At 49.7% G+C, this 13397-nt stretch overlaps 1 protein-coding gene and 1 long non-coding RNA gene across 3 annotated transcripts in view; one reads left to right on the top strand and one right to left on the bottom strand.

Moving 5' to 3' along the window:
- The window catches only part of NT5DC3 (5'-nucleotidase domain containing 3), an 88249-nt gene that overhangs the window by 53285 nt on the left and 21567 nt on the right, over positions 1 to 13397 (top strand). Inside the window, exons 13-14 of one of the 2 annotated variants that reach the window (XM_043562353.1) lie at positions 1950 to 2014; positions 7008 to 8537. In XM_043562353.1, coding sequence (XP_043418288.1) covers positions 1950 to 2014; positions 7008 to 7260 — 318 coding nt within the window. In that variant the 3' untranslated portion in view covers positions 7261 to 8537. Of the gene's footprint in view, positions 1 to 1949; positions 2015 to 7007; positions 8538 to 13397 lie in introns of those variants that run through there. The other variant, XM_043562354.1, reaches the window with a different exon arrangement.
- LOC122472612 lies at positions 9001 to 10526 on the bottom strand. The gene is made up of 2 exons (XR_006294479.1): positions 10417 to 10526; positions 9001 to 9353 (listed from the first exon to the last, which is right to left on the bottom strand). It is a non-coding gene; the product is annotated as an uncharacterized LOC122472612 (long non-coding RNA).

Below are 13397 nucleotides of genomic sequence, written 5' to 3'. Positions count from 1 at the left end.
GGGGTGGGGGTTCCCTCTCAGATTGACTCCTCACTCTCTGTGCTGTCACTTTGTTTTGTCACTTTACCGAGGCGTGACCCCCACCGGGGCCTCTGTCTTGTCCTCTGTCGTATCTTCAGCACGTATGTAGCACAGTGCTGGGCACATAGTAGGTGCTGAATACATACGTGTACGTACGTGTTTGTTTGTGTGTACGTGTGTATAAAAATGTGTTGCGGTTCCCCACACATTTCACCTTTTCTGATCTAGTCACGTACCGTGTAGAGCCTGGATTCTATAGTGAGTAATGTTTTTTTATTATTAAAAAAATTTCTTTTCACGTTTATGTATTTATTTTGAGAGAGAGAGAGCGAGCACGAGCAGGGGAGGGGCAGACAGAGAGGGAGAGAGAGAATCCCAAGCAGGCTCTGCGCGGTTAGTACAGAGCCCAACATGGGTCTCTAACCCACGAACTGTGAGATCATGACCTGAGCCAAAACCAAGAGACGCTTAACCGACTGAGCCACCCAGGTGCCCCTATAGTAATTTCTTGATTAAAATGTGAAAACTATGTTCACAGAACCCGTATCACCACCCCCAGAAGCGCTGGACCCGTCTTCCGGTGCCCCAGTAATGCACAGCCGGCCAGTGGCCATCCAGTGGTAGCTGCTTCCTGGTGGTATAGGCAGTGGTGTTGGGGAAAATATCCACATTACAGGCTCAGTGAACATGGGTTTTGTGTGAATGGCGGAGTCGCCTTAGCCGGTGACTGTTAGGCTGTTGAGCTGGGCAGATGCGATCAACAGAGTCTTGGCTCCCTCGTGAGCAGCAGATGGTTTGCTTGTTTGGTATTTTCCTCCGGGTTCCAGGGCTGCCCCTGGGACCATGGATCGCAGGGAGCCCCACCTGTCCCCTGCCATCACGCGCACTTCTGACCCTGGCACGCGTGTTTGTGTTTAGCCCCAAGAGCCTCGGAGAGAGACTTGTGAGATTCCGTTTGTGAGGTTGTGGGCAGTTGTCGCTTTTCTTTTTTGCCTTTTGCTCACATTTCAGCCCAACCAGAAAATTCCGTGTTTTCCGTCTGGTTGAGGTACTCTACCTTCTTGTCTTTTACAAAACGAGTATTTATTTTCTCTTGAACCCTTTGTTTTTTTTAAGTTTATCTTTTTGTTTTGAGAGAGAGAGTGAGTGAGAGTACTAGTGGAGGAGGGGGAGAGAGAGAGGGAGACGGAATCCCAAGCAGGCTGCGTACTGTCAGCACAGAGCCTGATGCAGGGCTTGAACTCATGAATTTTGAGAACATGACCTGAGCTGAAATCAAGAGTCGGATGCTTAACCAACTGAGCCACCCAGGCATCCCTCTCTTGAACGCGTTAAAAGATCATATAATATTCAGGAAAAACATTAAAACCATTTATAACCCTATTTTCCTTGCACAGATTGAAGAAAAACTTCCATGTTAGTTTCCAAATATATGCACATACTTTGACACGCTTGCAATTAGCGATGTGCCGTTAGACCTGCTAAAATGATTTCCACTTAACTGCCATTTATATGTTTCCACCTCCATGTAATATATGTAATAGGTGGTGTCTATTATGTTTATATATGCAATACATATGTGTAGCGGATACATGGCACACACGTAACATGCACACATATCTTATGGCCTTCACAATACTTCAGTAGCTCCAGTTTTAATAGGGGCCTTATTTAATAGGCTCATAATGTTCCATCTTGATTTGTCAAACCACGTTTCTAATGTTGCTTAGAAACTTTTGTTCTGGTGAAGAAGGCAGGACTGCAACTGCGAAGCTGAAAATGTGTTACTTCACGCAAGCGCCTGTGTGTTTGCCCTCAGGGAGTGAAATTCTTCCAAGGGAAGCTGCCCATTAAAAACCTCTCATAACCTACTGAGCTTATTTGCGGCCACAGCATCCTCGGTAATTAGCTTGTGTCCCGTCCTGCAGGTTCACAGAGATGCTGAGTCACAGCTGGTTTTGCAGGAGTGGAAAAAGGAAAGAAAGGAGATGAGGTAAGAGGGGCCTGCTTCGAATGCGAGTCTGCCACCCGCCTGCACCCTGCGCGGGCCACACACCTTTCCCAGGGCCGACCCGAGGCAGCCGTCCTTTCCTGGCTGCCGGGCAGGAATGTGCCCCCTTTGTCCCGGCACTAGCGGTGTCCGCCCTTCGTGAGGGACATGTGATATCTGCTTGAGGCACCAGCGACCTTCCTCCCACCTCCTGCCCTTGCCTCCGAAGGCCGGGCTTGAAGGAGCTCTTCCTTCTCATCCGTCTTCCCGGCCGGCTTGACTCGTCCATTTAGGCAGCTGGTGGCCCCGAGGTCGGTCACGCCGGCAGCACGGCGTGGCTCCTGGGACAGCATAGAGGCCGGGCTCTGAACCACGGCGAGGGCTCCTACAGCCCGGCGCTCACTGGTAACCGGGAATGTGCCAGCACTCAGTGTCAGAATGTTTATTGGTGAGGCGGGCCCGCCTGCCGTCTGCAAAGTTTGGCGGGTGGGCATCTCCGGGAGCAGTCATCGGACAGAGACCCGTGGACGGTCGTGCCTGCCTTAGAAGGATGCCGTGTGTGCGGACACTGTTTACTGGGAGGAACGGTCACTGCCCGGGCTCTGGCCTCTGAGCAAGGGCCAGCCTGATTGGGGGGGCAGCGTGCAGAGGGGACAGGATCCTCCCTTGGGGCTGCAGAGGCCACAGCCATATTGAATTCAGTCCTTCCTCCGCCCTCTTGGCGGAGGTGTTGGCTGCCTGGGGCTCATTCTGCTTTGATTCTTTATCTAATGTTGGTCTAAAAGTGCTGCCTGAGAGGGTGTGGGGAGGCGGGGAGGCCTGTTGTGTGATTGAACCTCGGGCCCTGCGACCCAAAGGCCAGACCAGGACTCTTAGGTTGTCAGATGAAGGAGCTGCTTCCCCATCACATTCGGTTTTGGATTTAAGTCTCCAGCAACCTCACACCTTAATTAGGTGTTTTCACCAAAAGTGTAAAAACCATTTATGTTGTTCTGTTTGCAGACCTAAAGGAGTTTGTGAAATTTTCTACTCTGGTTGTCACAGCATCTGCTGTCACCATGTATTGTACAGGTGGCTGCTACCAGCTAGTGGCTTTTGTCACACGGCGTGTACGCGCTTATGTCTTCTGCTGTGTTCGTAACTGATTTATTAACAGTCAAGTGGTATTTATCTACTTTGGGGGACTGTTCTGTGTGTAGGGGTCCCAGCCAGCAGACGGTGCGCCTATCCCGTGTGTGTGTGTGTGCGCGCGCATGCGCGTGTGCGATGGGGTGTTGATTCCAACACAGATGCATGGCTGCAGGGCCTTAGAGCCTGGGGCGGGTGAGCGGCCTTGCAAAATGCTGTCACCTGGGCTGCAAGGAGGCGGTGAGGCGCTTGGAGTGGTGTAACGGATGATGGAGATTTATTTACGTCACTACAACATAAGCCTTAACTTCTCAGACATCGAAGTACTTTGGAGTTTCTCGTCTGGCTTTAGTTGTCTTACTAAAGAACCTTACTCAGTTCTCACTGTAACCGTTTAGAAAGGGGGTCTGGATCCCATTCCACAGAGGAGGGAAGTTCGGACATGAGAGCATTCTGCATCTGCCCGCATACCCCTCTCCTGCCTCCTTTGTTTTGGTTTGGAAAACATAATGGGTATGTTTAGAGGGTCATCCACGTGTTCTCTGGCTGGCCTGACTGGGAAATGTGATCACAGTCATTTTGATAAGTGGATCGACACAGTTTTCCTGATGAGGGGCGGGGGCTGCCCTAGGCCAGTTTTCCCCTCAAGTGAGTCCTATGAAAATAAAAGGGGGATTTTTGTTTTTGTCTTTTTTTTGTTGTTGTTTTTTTCAATATATGAAATTTATTGTCAAATTGGTTTCCATACAACACCCAGTGCTCATCCCAAAAGGTGCCCTCCTCAATACCCATCACCCCCCCCACCATCAACCCTCAGTTTGTTCTGTTTTTTTTTTTTTTTTTAACGTTTATTTATTTTTGAGTCAGAGAGAGACAGAGCATGAATGGGGGAGGGTCAGAGAGAGGGAGACAGAATCTGAAACAGGCTCCAGGCTCTGAGCTGTCAGCAAAGAGCCTGACGTGGGGCTCGAACTCACGGACTGCGAGATCATGACCTGAGCCGAAGTCGGCCGCTTAATGACTGAGCCACCCAGGCGCCCCTGTTTGTTCTGTTTTTTAAGAGTCTCTTATGCTTTGGCTCTCTTTCCCACTCTAACCTTTTTTTTTTTCCTTCCCCTCCCCCATGGGTTTCTGTTAAGTTTCTCAGGATCTACATAGAGTGAAAACATATGGTATCTGTCTTTCTCTGTATGGCTTATTTCATTTAGTATCACACTCTCCAGTTCTGTCCACGTAGCTACAAAGGGCCATATTTCATTCTTTCTCATTGCCACGTAGTACTCCATTGTGTATATAAACCACAATTTCTTTTTTTTTAATTTAAAAAAAAAATTTTTTTTTTCAATATTTATTTATTTTTGGGACAGAGAGAGACAGAGCATGAACGGGGGAGGGGCAGAGAGAGAGGGAGACACAGAATCGGAAACAGGCTCCAGGCTCTGAGCCATCAGCCCAGAGCCCGACACGGGGCTCGAACTCACGGACCGCGAGATCGTGACCTGGCTGAAGTCGGACGCTTAACCGACTGCGCCACCCAGGCGCCCCAAAACCACAATTTCTTTATCCATTCATCAGTTGATGGACATTTAGGCTCTTTCCACAATTTGGCTATTGTTGAGAGTGCTGCTATAAACATTGGGGTACAAGTGCCCCTATGCATCAGTACTCCTGTATCCCTTGGGTAAATTCCTAGCAGTGCTATTGCTGGGTCATAGGGTAGGTCTGTTTTTAATTTTCTGAGGAACCTCCACACTGCTTTCCAGAGCGGCTGCACCAGTTTGCATTCCCACCAACAGTGCAAGAGGGTTCCCGTTTCTCCACATCCTCTCCAGCATCTATAGTCTCCTGATTTGTTCATTTTGGCCACTCTGACTGGCGTGAGGCGATATCTGAGTGTGGTTTTGATTTGCATTTCCCTGATGAGGAGCGGCGTTGAGCATCTTTTCATGTGCCTGTTGGCCATCTGGATGTCTTCTTTAGAGAAGTGTCTATTCATGTTTTCTGCCCATTTCTTCACTGGGTTATTTGTTTTTCGGGTGTGGAGTTTGGTGAGCTCTTTATAGATTTTGGATACTAGCCCTTTGTCCGATATGTCATTTGCAAATATCTTTTCCCATTCCGTCGGTTGCCTTTTAGTTTTGTTGGTTGTTTCCTTTGCTGTGCAGAAGCTTTTTATCTTCATAAGGTCCCAGTAGTTCATTTTTGCTTTTAATTCCCTTGCCTTTGGGGATGTGTCAAATAAGACATTGCTACGGCTGAGGTCAGAGAGGTCTTTTCCTGCTTTCTCCTCTAAGGTTTTGATGGTTTCCTGTCTCACATTCAGGTCCTTTATCCATTTTGAGTTTATTTTTGTGAATAGTGTGAGAAAGTGGTCTAGTTTCAACTTTCTGCATGTTGCTGTCCAGTTCTCCCAGCACCATTTGTTAAAGAGACTGTCTTTTTTCCATTGGATGTTCTTTCCTGCTTTGTCAAAGATGAGTTGGCCATACATTTGTGGGTCTAGTTCTGGGGTTTCTATTCTATTCCATTGGTCTGTGTGTCTGTTTTTGTGCCAATACCATGCTGTCTTGATGATTACAGCTTTGTAGTAGAGGCTACAGTCTGGGATTGTGATGCCTCCTGCTTTGGTCTTCTTCAAAATTACTTTGGCTATTTGGGGCCTTTTGTGGTTCCATATGAATTTTAGGATTGTTTGTTAGATCTAGTTTTGAGAAGAATGCTGGTGCAATTTTGATTGGGATTGCATTGAATGTATAGATAGCTTTGGGTAGTGTTGACATTTTGACAATATTTATTCTTCCAATCCATGAGCACGAAATGTTTTTCCATTTCTTTATATCATCTTCAATTTCCTTCATAAGCTTTCTATAATTTTCAGCATACAGATCTTTTACATCTTTGGTTAGACTTATACCTAGGTATTTTATGCTTCTTGGTGCAATTGTGAACGGGATCAGTTTATTTGTCTTTCTGTTGCTTCATTATTAGTGTATAAGAATGCAACTGATTTCTGTACATTGATTTTGTATCCTGCAACTTTGCTAAATTCATGTATCAGTTCTAGCAGACTTTTGGTGGAGTCTATCGGATTTTCCATGTATAATATCATGTCATCTGCAAAAAGTGAAAGCTTAACTTCATCTTTGTCAATTTTGATGCCTTTGATTTCCTTTTGTTGTTGATTGCTGATGCTAGAACTTCCAACACTACGTTAAACAACAGCGGTGAGAGTGGACATCCCTGTCGTGTTCCTGATCTCAGGGAGAAAGCTCTCAGTTTTTCCCCATTGAGGATGATGTTAGCTGTGGGCTTTTCATAAATGGCTTTTATGATCTTTAAGTATGTTCCTTCTATTCCGACTTTCTCGAGGGTTTTTATTAAGAAAGGTTGCTGAGTTTTGTCAAAGGCCTTTTCTGCATCGATTGACAGGATCATATGGTTCTTATCTTTTCTTTCATTAATGTGATGTATCACGTTGATTGATTTGCGAATGTTGAACCAGCCTTGCATCCCAGGAATGAATCCCACTTGATCATGGTGAATAATTCTTTTTATATGCTCTTGCATTCGATTTGCTAGTATCTTGTTGAGAATATTTGCATCCATATTCATCAAGGATATTGACCTATAGTTCTGTTTTTTTGCTGGGTCTGTGTCTGGTTTGGGAATCAAAGTAATGCTGGCTTCATAGAATGAGTCTGGAAGTTTTCCTTCCCTTTCTATTTTTTAGAATAGCTTGAGAAGGATAGGTATTATCTCTGCTTGAAATGTCTGGTAGAACTCGAAAGGGGGATTTTGATTTCAGTAACTTAAAAAGAGACTCTTCTGAATTGTTCTGTCTGGCTTTGCTCTTTTCTTGCTTCTTCAGAGAAATGACCAAAAATTTCTTCAACACCCAGTTCGGAAGCTTGTTCCGCACAGACCAGAATCCCACCTACTTCCTGAGGCGCCTGTCCCGCTTTGCTGACATCTACATGGCGTCTCTGAGCTGCCTCCTGAACTACGACGTCAGCCACACATTCTACCCCCGGCGGACTCCGCTGCAGCACGAGCTGCCCGCCTGGTCGGACCGGGCCCCCGCCCTCAGACCCCCGCTCCTGCAGGAGGCCCAGGCCGAGTAAGCGGGGCCCGCCCGCGGAAGAGGCCGGAAGCCGACCCCGGCCGGCTGGACGTGTGCGGTCGACTCGTGTGCAAATGAGTGTCGCTTTCGGCCGAGACACAGATACACCTTTTGATATTTATTTGGTACCTTTGGGGGACTCCTCCCCGAGTTGTCGGGACAGACGCCGGCAGCCCGGCCTCTGCGTTTCCCGTACCGGTTGGCTTCAGCCGGGTGTTGAAACTGTGATTGGCCATCGTGTTTACCAAGGTCCCGGCCCCGGGCGTCCTTTTTCCGGGCCCCGTGAGACCTCTCGATGCCGGTCTCCGTTCCAGCGGCGGAAGTGCCGAAACCGTTCTTGCCTCTTCGTGGGCGAGGGGCCGAACGTTCACAGGCAACGCTCCGGGAGCCGCAGGGGACCGCAAGCCGCTCGCCGCAGGCTCCACAGTAGCCTCGCACGGCGGCACGGGGCGTAGACGGTCCCCAAGCCGCGGCCGACTCCCCGGGCCCGCGGCGCTGGGGCTTCGGCCTCCCTGGGACGTCTTCTGTGAAAGAACAAGAGGAGGCGCGGGTCCCCCGACCCTCTCTTGGCCTCCCCTCGCTCGGCCTCCGTGTCCGCTTGCTGTGCCCGCCCCCTGCCGGGGAAGCCGCGCCGTGCCACGTGTCGTGGGCGGTTCACTGCTTCCCCGGGGCAGGGGAAGAGGGGGAGAGGAGCTTCCGGTTTACTCCCCGGCCTGCAGAACAGACGGCGGCGTGCGCGGTCCGGCCGCGAGAGCCTGGGGGATTTGTGATGGGCCTCGCGGGAGTTCGTCACCCCTGAAAACGCCACCCCAGCGTTGGTTTGCTGCGCCCGTAGGCGGGCAGAAAGTGACACAGGCGAAGAAATGTCCTTGTGATGAAATGCCCCGCCGGGACCCCTGCTGGGTTGTCGGTATGTTGTCAAAACACACGCGTTAACCAGCCGGTGGGAGGAGGCGGCCCTGTCACCGCGTAGCCCTCGCGGTCCCTCCCTGCCGTGTTTGTGTGGCTATTTGGGGAGCGTGGGTGACTTTCTTTAGGCGGCTGTGCTGAGGGTGGGAGAGGGTAAGGGCCTGGCAGCCCGGAGGCGGCCGAGGCGCAGCCCCGCTCGCCCTCGCCGAGTGCCTCGTTGCTTTCTAAGGCAACGCGCGCGACTCTCGTGCTTTACCCTGCAGCATGGCAGGTCCACGGAAGGGGGGCTTGCGGAGAGCGCTCGCCGTGTCCGCGGTTTTAGTGTGGCAAATGTATCAGAACCAGAAATTAAATGAGTTCCCTGACATCCTTTGCGATGCCCTTTGCAATGCCCTTTAGACCCAGTCGACCCGATTTGGCCCCCTTTGTTACTTGTAAATTTTTTGTTATAAACACAGTATTCCATTCTTTTGTTGGGAATGGGGCAGGCATTTTGTCTGCTGTGTGTTAGCTCCTATGTGTTTTGAGCATCAGAGGGTATTGGAGATGGGCATTTAATGGGCACAGGTGGATGCCCAGAACTGCTTGGTGTTAGGGTCTTCAGTGGACGAGCTGGTGCTGTTGGCCTTAGAGTTTCTGCTTGGAGAAGCTGAGCGAGGAAGCAAAAAAGTCTTTTCTTACTTTTGATCTAATCAGGTAGTCAGGGGATGTTAGGTGCCCATTGCATTGTGTTTTGTTTCCTCGAGAATGAAGTAGAGATATTTTTAAAACTGTCTTTTACGGATAGCTAGGTTAGGTGACGCACGCCTTAGGGGAGAACATTTTCTCGGGGTGAATAGTGAATTTTACAATATATTACCAATTAAGATTTCAGTCTCTGGGCCCTCGGACATGGCGGGATTGAGATCTGGCGTGTGTAGCAGAAGCCTGGCATCTGTCTCAGCAGGTCCCACACTTGGCGGACGGCGCCCACGCCAGGGCCAGCAGCCTGGGTCAGGACAGCCGTTTCCACGGCAAGGACAGACACGGGCATTCTCGTGTGTGCTCAGTCAGGGTGGATTGTAACCTTTCCCTCTTGGGACTCTGTTGGGACTTGGTCCGCTGCGCTGGGCGTCACGTTCTCCCCAGTTCTCTGTTTTGCACACTGATGAAAGCATATTGGTCCAAGCGAAGCGAGTCTCCTTTCTACCATTAAAAAAAAAAATCAGTTTGGAAAGTGAACACAATTAAATTGGTCTGCACGTTGAAACATAGCTTTGGTTAGGCTGGTGGTACGGGGGCGGTGCGTGCCCGCTGCAGAGCCCGGGTCGGCTCCTGGTACCCACAGCAGACTGCCCTGGCAGGGGGCCTGCACAGCTGGCGTTGCAGCCGTTTATGGATGAAACTCGGCTTTTCAGGTATCTTAGGAGTTTGGCTCAGGGCTCCCTCTTTCCTCCTCATACAGCCTCTTTTTTCTTCTTTCTCTCTCTTTTCCTTCAGCTCCACTTCCTGCCATCACCCTTAATGCGATGTAACATAAACCACCTGTTACTGATTCAGTCCCATCTTAGACCAAATTACTAGTTGTGTGAATGTATTGCCCTCTTAATTATCGCAGAAGAGAAATGAGAAGTAATCTTCCCTCTTAGCTAATTGAGCTTTGGGTGAACTAGACGGCTTTTCCTCTCTCTTCCTCCCAAAGGCCTTTTAAGCAGTAGAGTGTGCTAAATATTGGACTTGATTCCCTCTGCTGAAGGCTCATTTGCTGCCAACGACCCACTCGGGGGCTCTTTTCCAGAATGCTCTAAGACTAAACTTGGCCGGAGGCAGGGTTCCTTGATTGCTCTATTCAACTACTGGGGAGTCTGTGTTTTGCCCTCTTAATACTAATTTCCTTTCGTACCAATTTTTTTTCTCTGTCTTTTTTTTTCTTTCTTTCTTTCTTTCTTTTTTTTTTTTTTTGCATTAGCATTTGGGAGCCTGGCTCCAAGTTTAGCTAACCTTTAACACCCTGGCGGATTAAAGAAAGGGAGTGAAGTTTCTCTGATGCAGGATTCAGCGAGCCTTGCCCGTAAAGAGCCAGATAGGAAGCACTGGCGGCTTTGCCGGCGATTTTCTGTGGGCACTGCTCTAGGGACGGGCACGCCGTGTGCCATCACCACCTGATGTACAAAAACTGCTGCAGGCTAGACTTGGCTCCCCAGCCGGAGTTTGCCGCCCCCCCTGCCCCCGCGCGAGTGGCTTGTGGCGGTGGCTCCGGCAAGCTCACCTCGCTAAGAGCACGCAGGGGAACGAGGTCAGAGCTGCGTGCGGCCGCTGGAGAGACACTCTGGAGGCGAGCGCGCCGCGGTCCCCTAAGCGGCTCCCCGGGCACGTGCACGCCCGTGGCCAGCGTTTGCGGCACGCAGCGTGACCGTTTCGGGGTGGAACTGGACGGGCCGGCGCTCGCCGACTGTCCTTCGTTGCGCTGACCTGTGGTGGTGCTCGGGGACGCGATGGGCGTGGCTGCCCAGAACACCCTTCCCAACCGCAGGACTCCCCCCTCCGGCCGCCGGGTGAGCCGCTTACCATCCTCAGCTGGTGGCCCACGTCGAGGGCTGCCCTCCAGAAAAAGCCCTGCCTCGGACCAAGTCCTGCCCCCTTCCTGGAGCAGCCGGCTCCTGCCCTGCCAGCCCCGCTTCCTTCTCTTCTGGTTCCTTCTCCTCTGTTTCCGGGTGTCGATCCCAAGAACACTCCCCCCACACTCTTCCTGCACGTGAACTCCATCTGGGCGTCTGCTTCCCCTGGGACCCACCCTGCTACAGCACTTCTGTACTTTGTACTGCACGCTTGGACCCGGGCTGGGGAAACCGTGTTCTAGGTATTTAGCAGAATGACAGGTTGTGCCTGTAGGGTATCGGGCACAACAGATGCGAGCTAGGTAGACTATTTATTCTGAATGTGAATTTGCTATTTATTCTAAATGTTGATTTTCTGTTACAGGATATTGAACTTAGTGCCAAATAAAAATTTGAATTATGTCGTCCAGTTCACTAAGTCGTATGTTTTTGTGTGCTTTAGTGGCAAAGCCATATCAAATTTAACGTGCCCTAAAAAGAATACCCTGTTGAGGAGAGGAAGATGTGTGGGTCATTTCTCGCTCCTTTTGTCCCAGCACCCCAGCAAAGCACACTCGCTCGTTTTCAGAGCTTGAAGAATGTAGGTAAGGCACAGACAGAAAATTGGCATGAGCTTCAGACTTAGGCAGGCAGCAGAGAACCCCCCTGGAGTCCCTGTTCCCTCTTAAGAGCAAGGAGAAGACAGTCATCCACGTGGTTGTCTGCAGATTACCAGGAAGGCTCAAACTTGGAAGCAATGTTTTGCGGGCAGATGTTACCGAATAATACAAAATTAGGAGTGACTGCTATGAAGTCACATCACTACTGGGTTTTGGATAAATTTATAAATACTTTGAAGAGCTTATTTTTAAAAATTGTTTCTCTGTGTGTGTGTGTCCATGTGCGCACGTATTTAACCACCTTATTTTCCTTGACCTCTAGATGTGCCGGGAACTGCGCCTCAGTCACTCCTCCCATGGGTAGCCTGCCAGTCTTCCTTTTAAAAAAAAATTATTTTAATGTTTACTTTTAAGATACAGAGCGGGCGTCGGGGAGGGGCAGAGAGAGAGGGAGGCACAGAATCCAAAGCAGGCTCCAGGCTCCGAGCTGTCAGCACAGAGCCTGATGCGGGGCTCGAACTCACGGACCATGAGATCATGACCTGAGCTGAAGTTGGACGCTTAACCGACTGAGCCACACAGGTGCCTGTGCTGGTTTTCCTTTTAATCGCTTGCCTTTTTGCACCTGTGATAGTGGTACTGGAGGACTCACCGGACAATCTGTGCCTCATTCGTTTTGGGGAGCGATCTAGAAACGTGGCATTGCTTTCATCATGGCATATTGTCCTAGAAGAGACGGTGAGCTACGCCTTTCCTGGAGTTGTGAAAAAATTTAAGACACGGGGCCAGAATTTCTCACCTAACTCTGCAACACCTCTGATGACGCGGAACAGTTATTTGGGCCCTGAGGGCATCCGGAGAGCCTGAGTTCTGCTCAACCCAGGCTTTCACTTCTCTGTCCACAGCAGTGATTCCCAAACCTGGCCAGTCCTGCCCCCCTAGCGAACATCTGGAAGTGTGTGGTGGGTTGTTTGCGGGGGAGGGGGTGCTTCCTTGTCACAGCGATGGGAGGGCCACTTCTGGTCTTTAAGGGCAGGGACCTGGCATAGCAGACATCCTGCATTGCTTGGGAGAGCTGTGCACAGTGAACAACCGTCCCAAGTCTATGCATCACCACTGGGAAGTTCCAGAACATTTCCATTACCCCAAAACTACTAATCCCATTCCTTCCTTCCCCCTGTCCCTGGCAATCACTAATCTATGAGTTTGCTTATTCTGGAAATTTCATATAGTGGAATCATACGGCGTGTGGTCTGTTGTGTCTGCCTTCTTGGCATGGCATTTTCAGGTTTTATCCATGGTTTCGCATGCATCGGCAGTACTAATTTTCCTTTTAGGGTGGAATGATACATCACTGGATATACCACTGGTTATCCATAAGATGATGGATGTTTGGGTTGTTTCTCCTTTTTGGCTATCATGAATAATGCTACTATGAACATGACTATATAAGTTATTATATGGACATATATATATACTTAGGAATTTTTGGGATTTCTGGATCACTATGTTTAAGTTTTTTTTTTTTTTTTAATTTTTTTTTCAACGTTTTTTATTTATTTTTTTTGGGACAGAGAGAGACAGAGCATGAACGGGGGAGGGGCAGAGAGAGAGGGAGACACAGAATTGGAAACAGGCTCCAGGCTCCGAGCCATTAGCTCAGAGCCCGACGCGGGGCTCGAACTCACAGACCGCGAGATCGTGACCTGGCGGAAGTCGGACGCTTAACCGACTGCGCCACCCAGGCGCCCCACTATGTTTAAGTTTTTAAGGAGCTGCCAAACTTTTTCCAAGTGGCTCCGCCATTTTACATCTCCACCAGCAACGTACGGACCTTCTGATTTCTCCGCGTCCGTGCCAACACTTGCTATTAGCTGTCTTTTTGATTATCGCCCTCCTGGTGGGTGTGAAGCGGTATCTCGTTGTGGTTATCACGTCTTCTTCAGCAAACAAGACAGAATTAAGAAAGAAGAACTTATAAGGCAGGTCTTGGCTAAATCGAAAGGCCCCGGTTAGGCTTAAAAGGTGGATTT

Source organism: Prionailurus bengalensis, chromosome B4 (assembly GCF_016509475.1).
Source record: "Prionailurus bengalensis isolate Pbe53 chromosome B4, Fcat_Pben_1.1_paternal_pri, whole genome shotgun sequence".
NCBI classification, from domain to species: Eukaryota; Metazoa; Chordata; class Mammalia; order Carnivora; family Felidae; genus Prionailurus; species Prionailurus bengalensis.
Note: the sequence above shows the minus strand (reverse complement) of the source record. Positions and strands in the feature narration are given on the sequence as shown.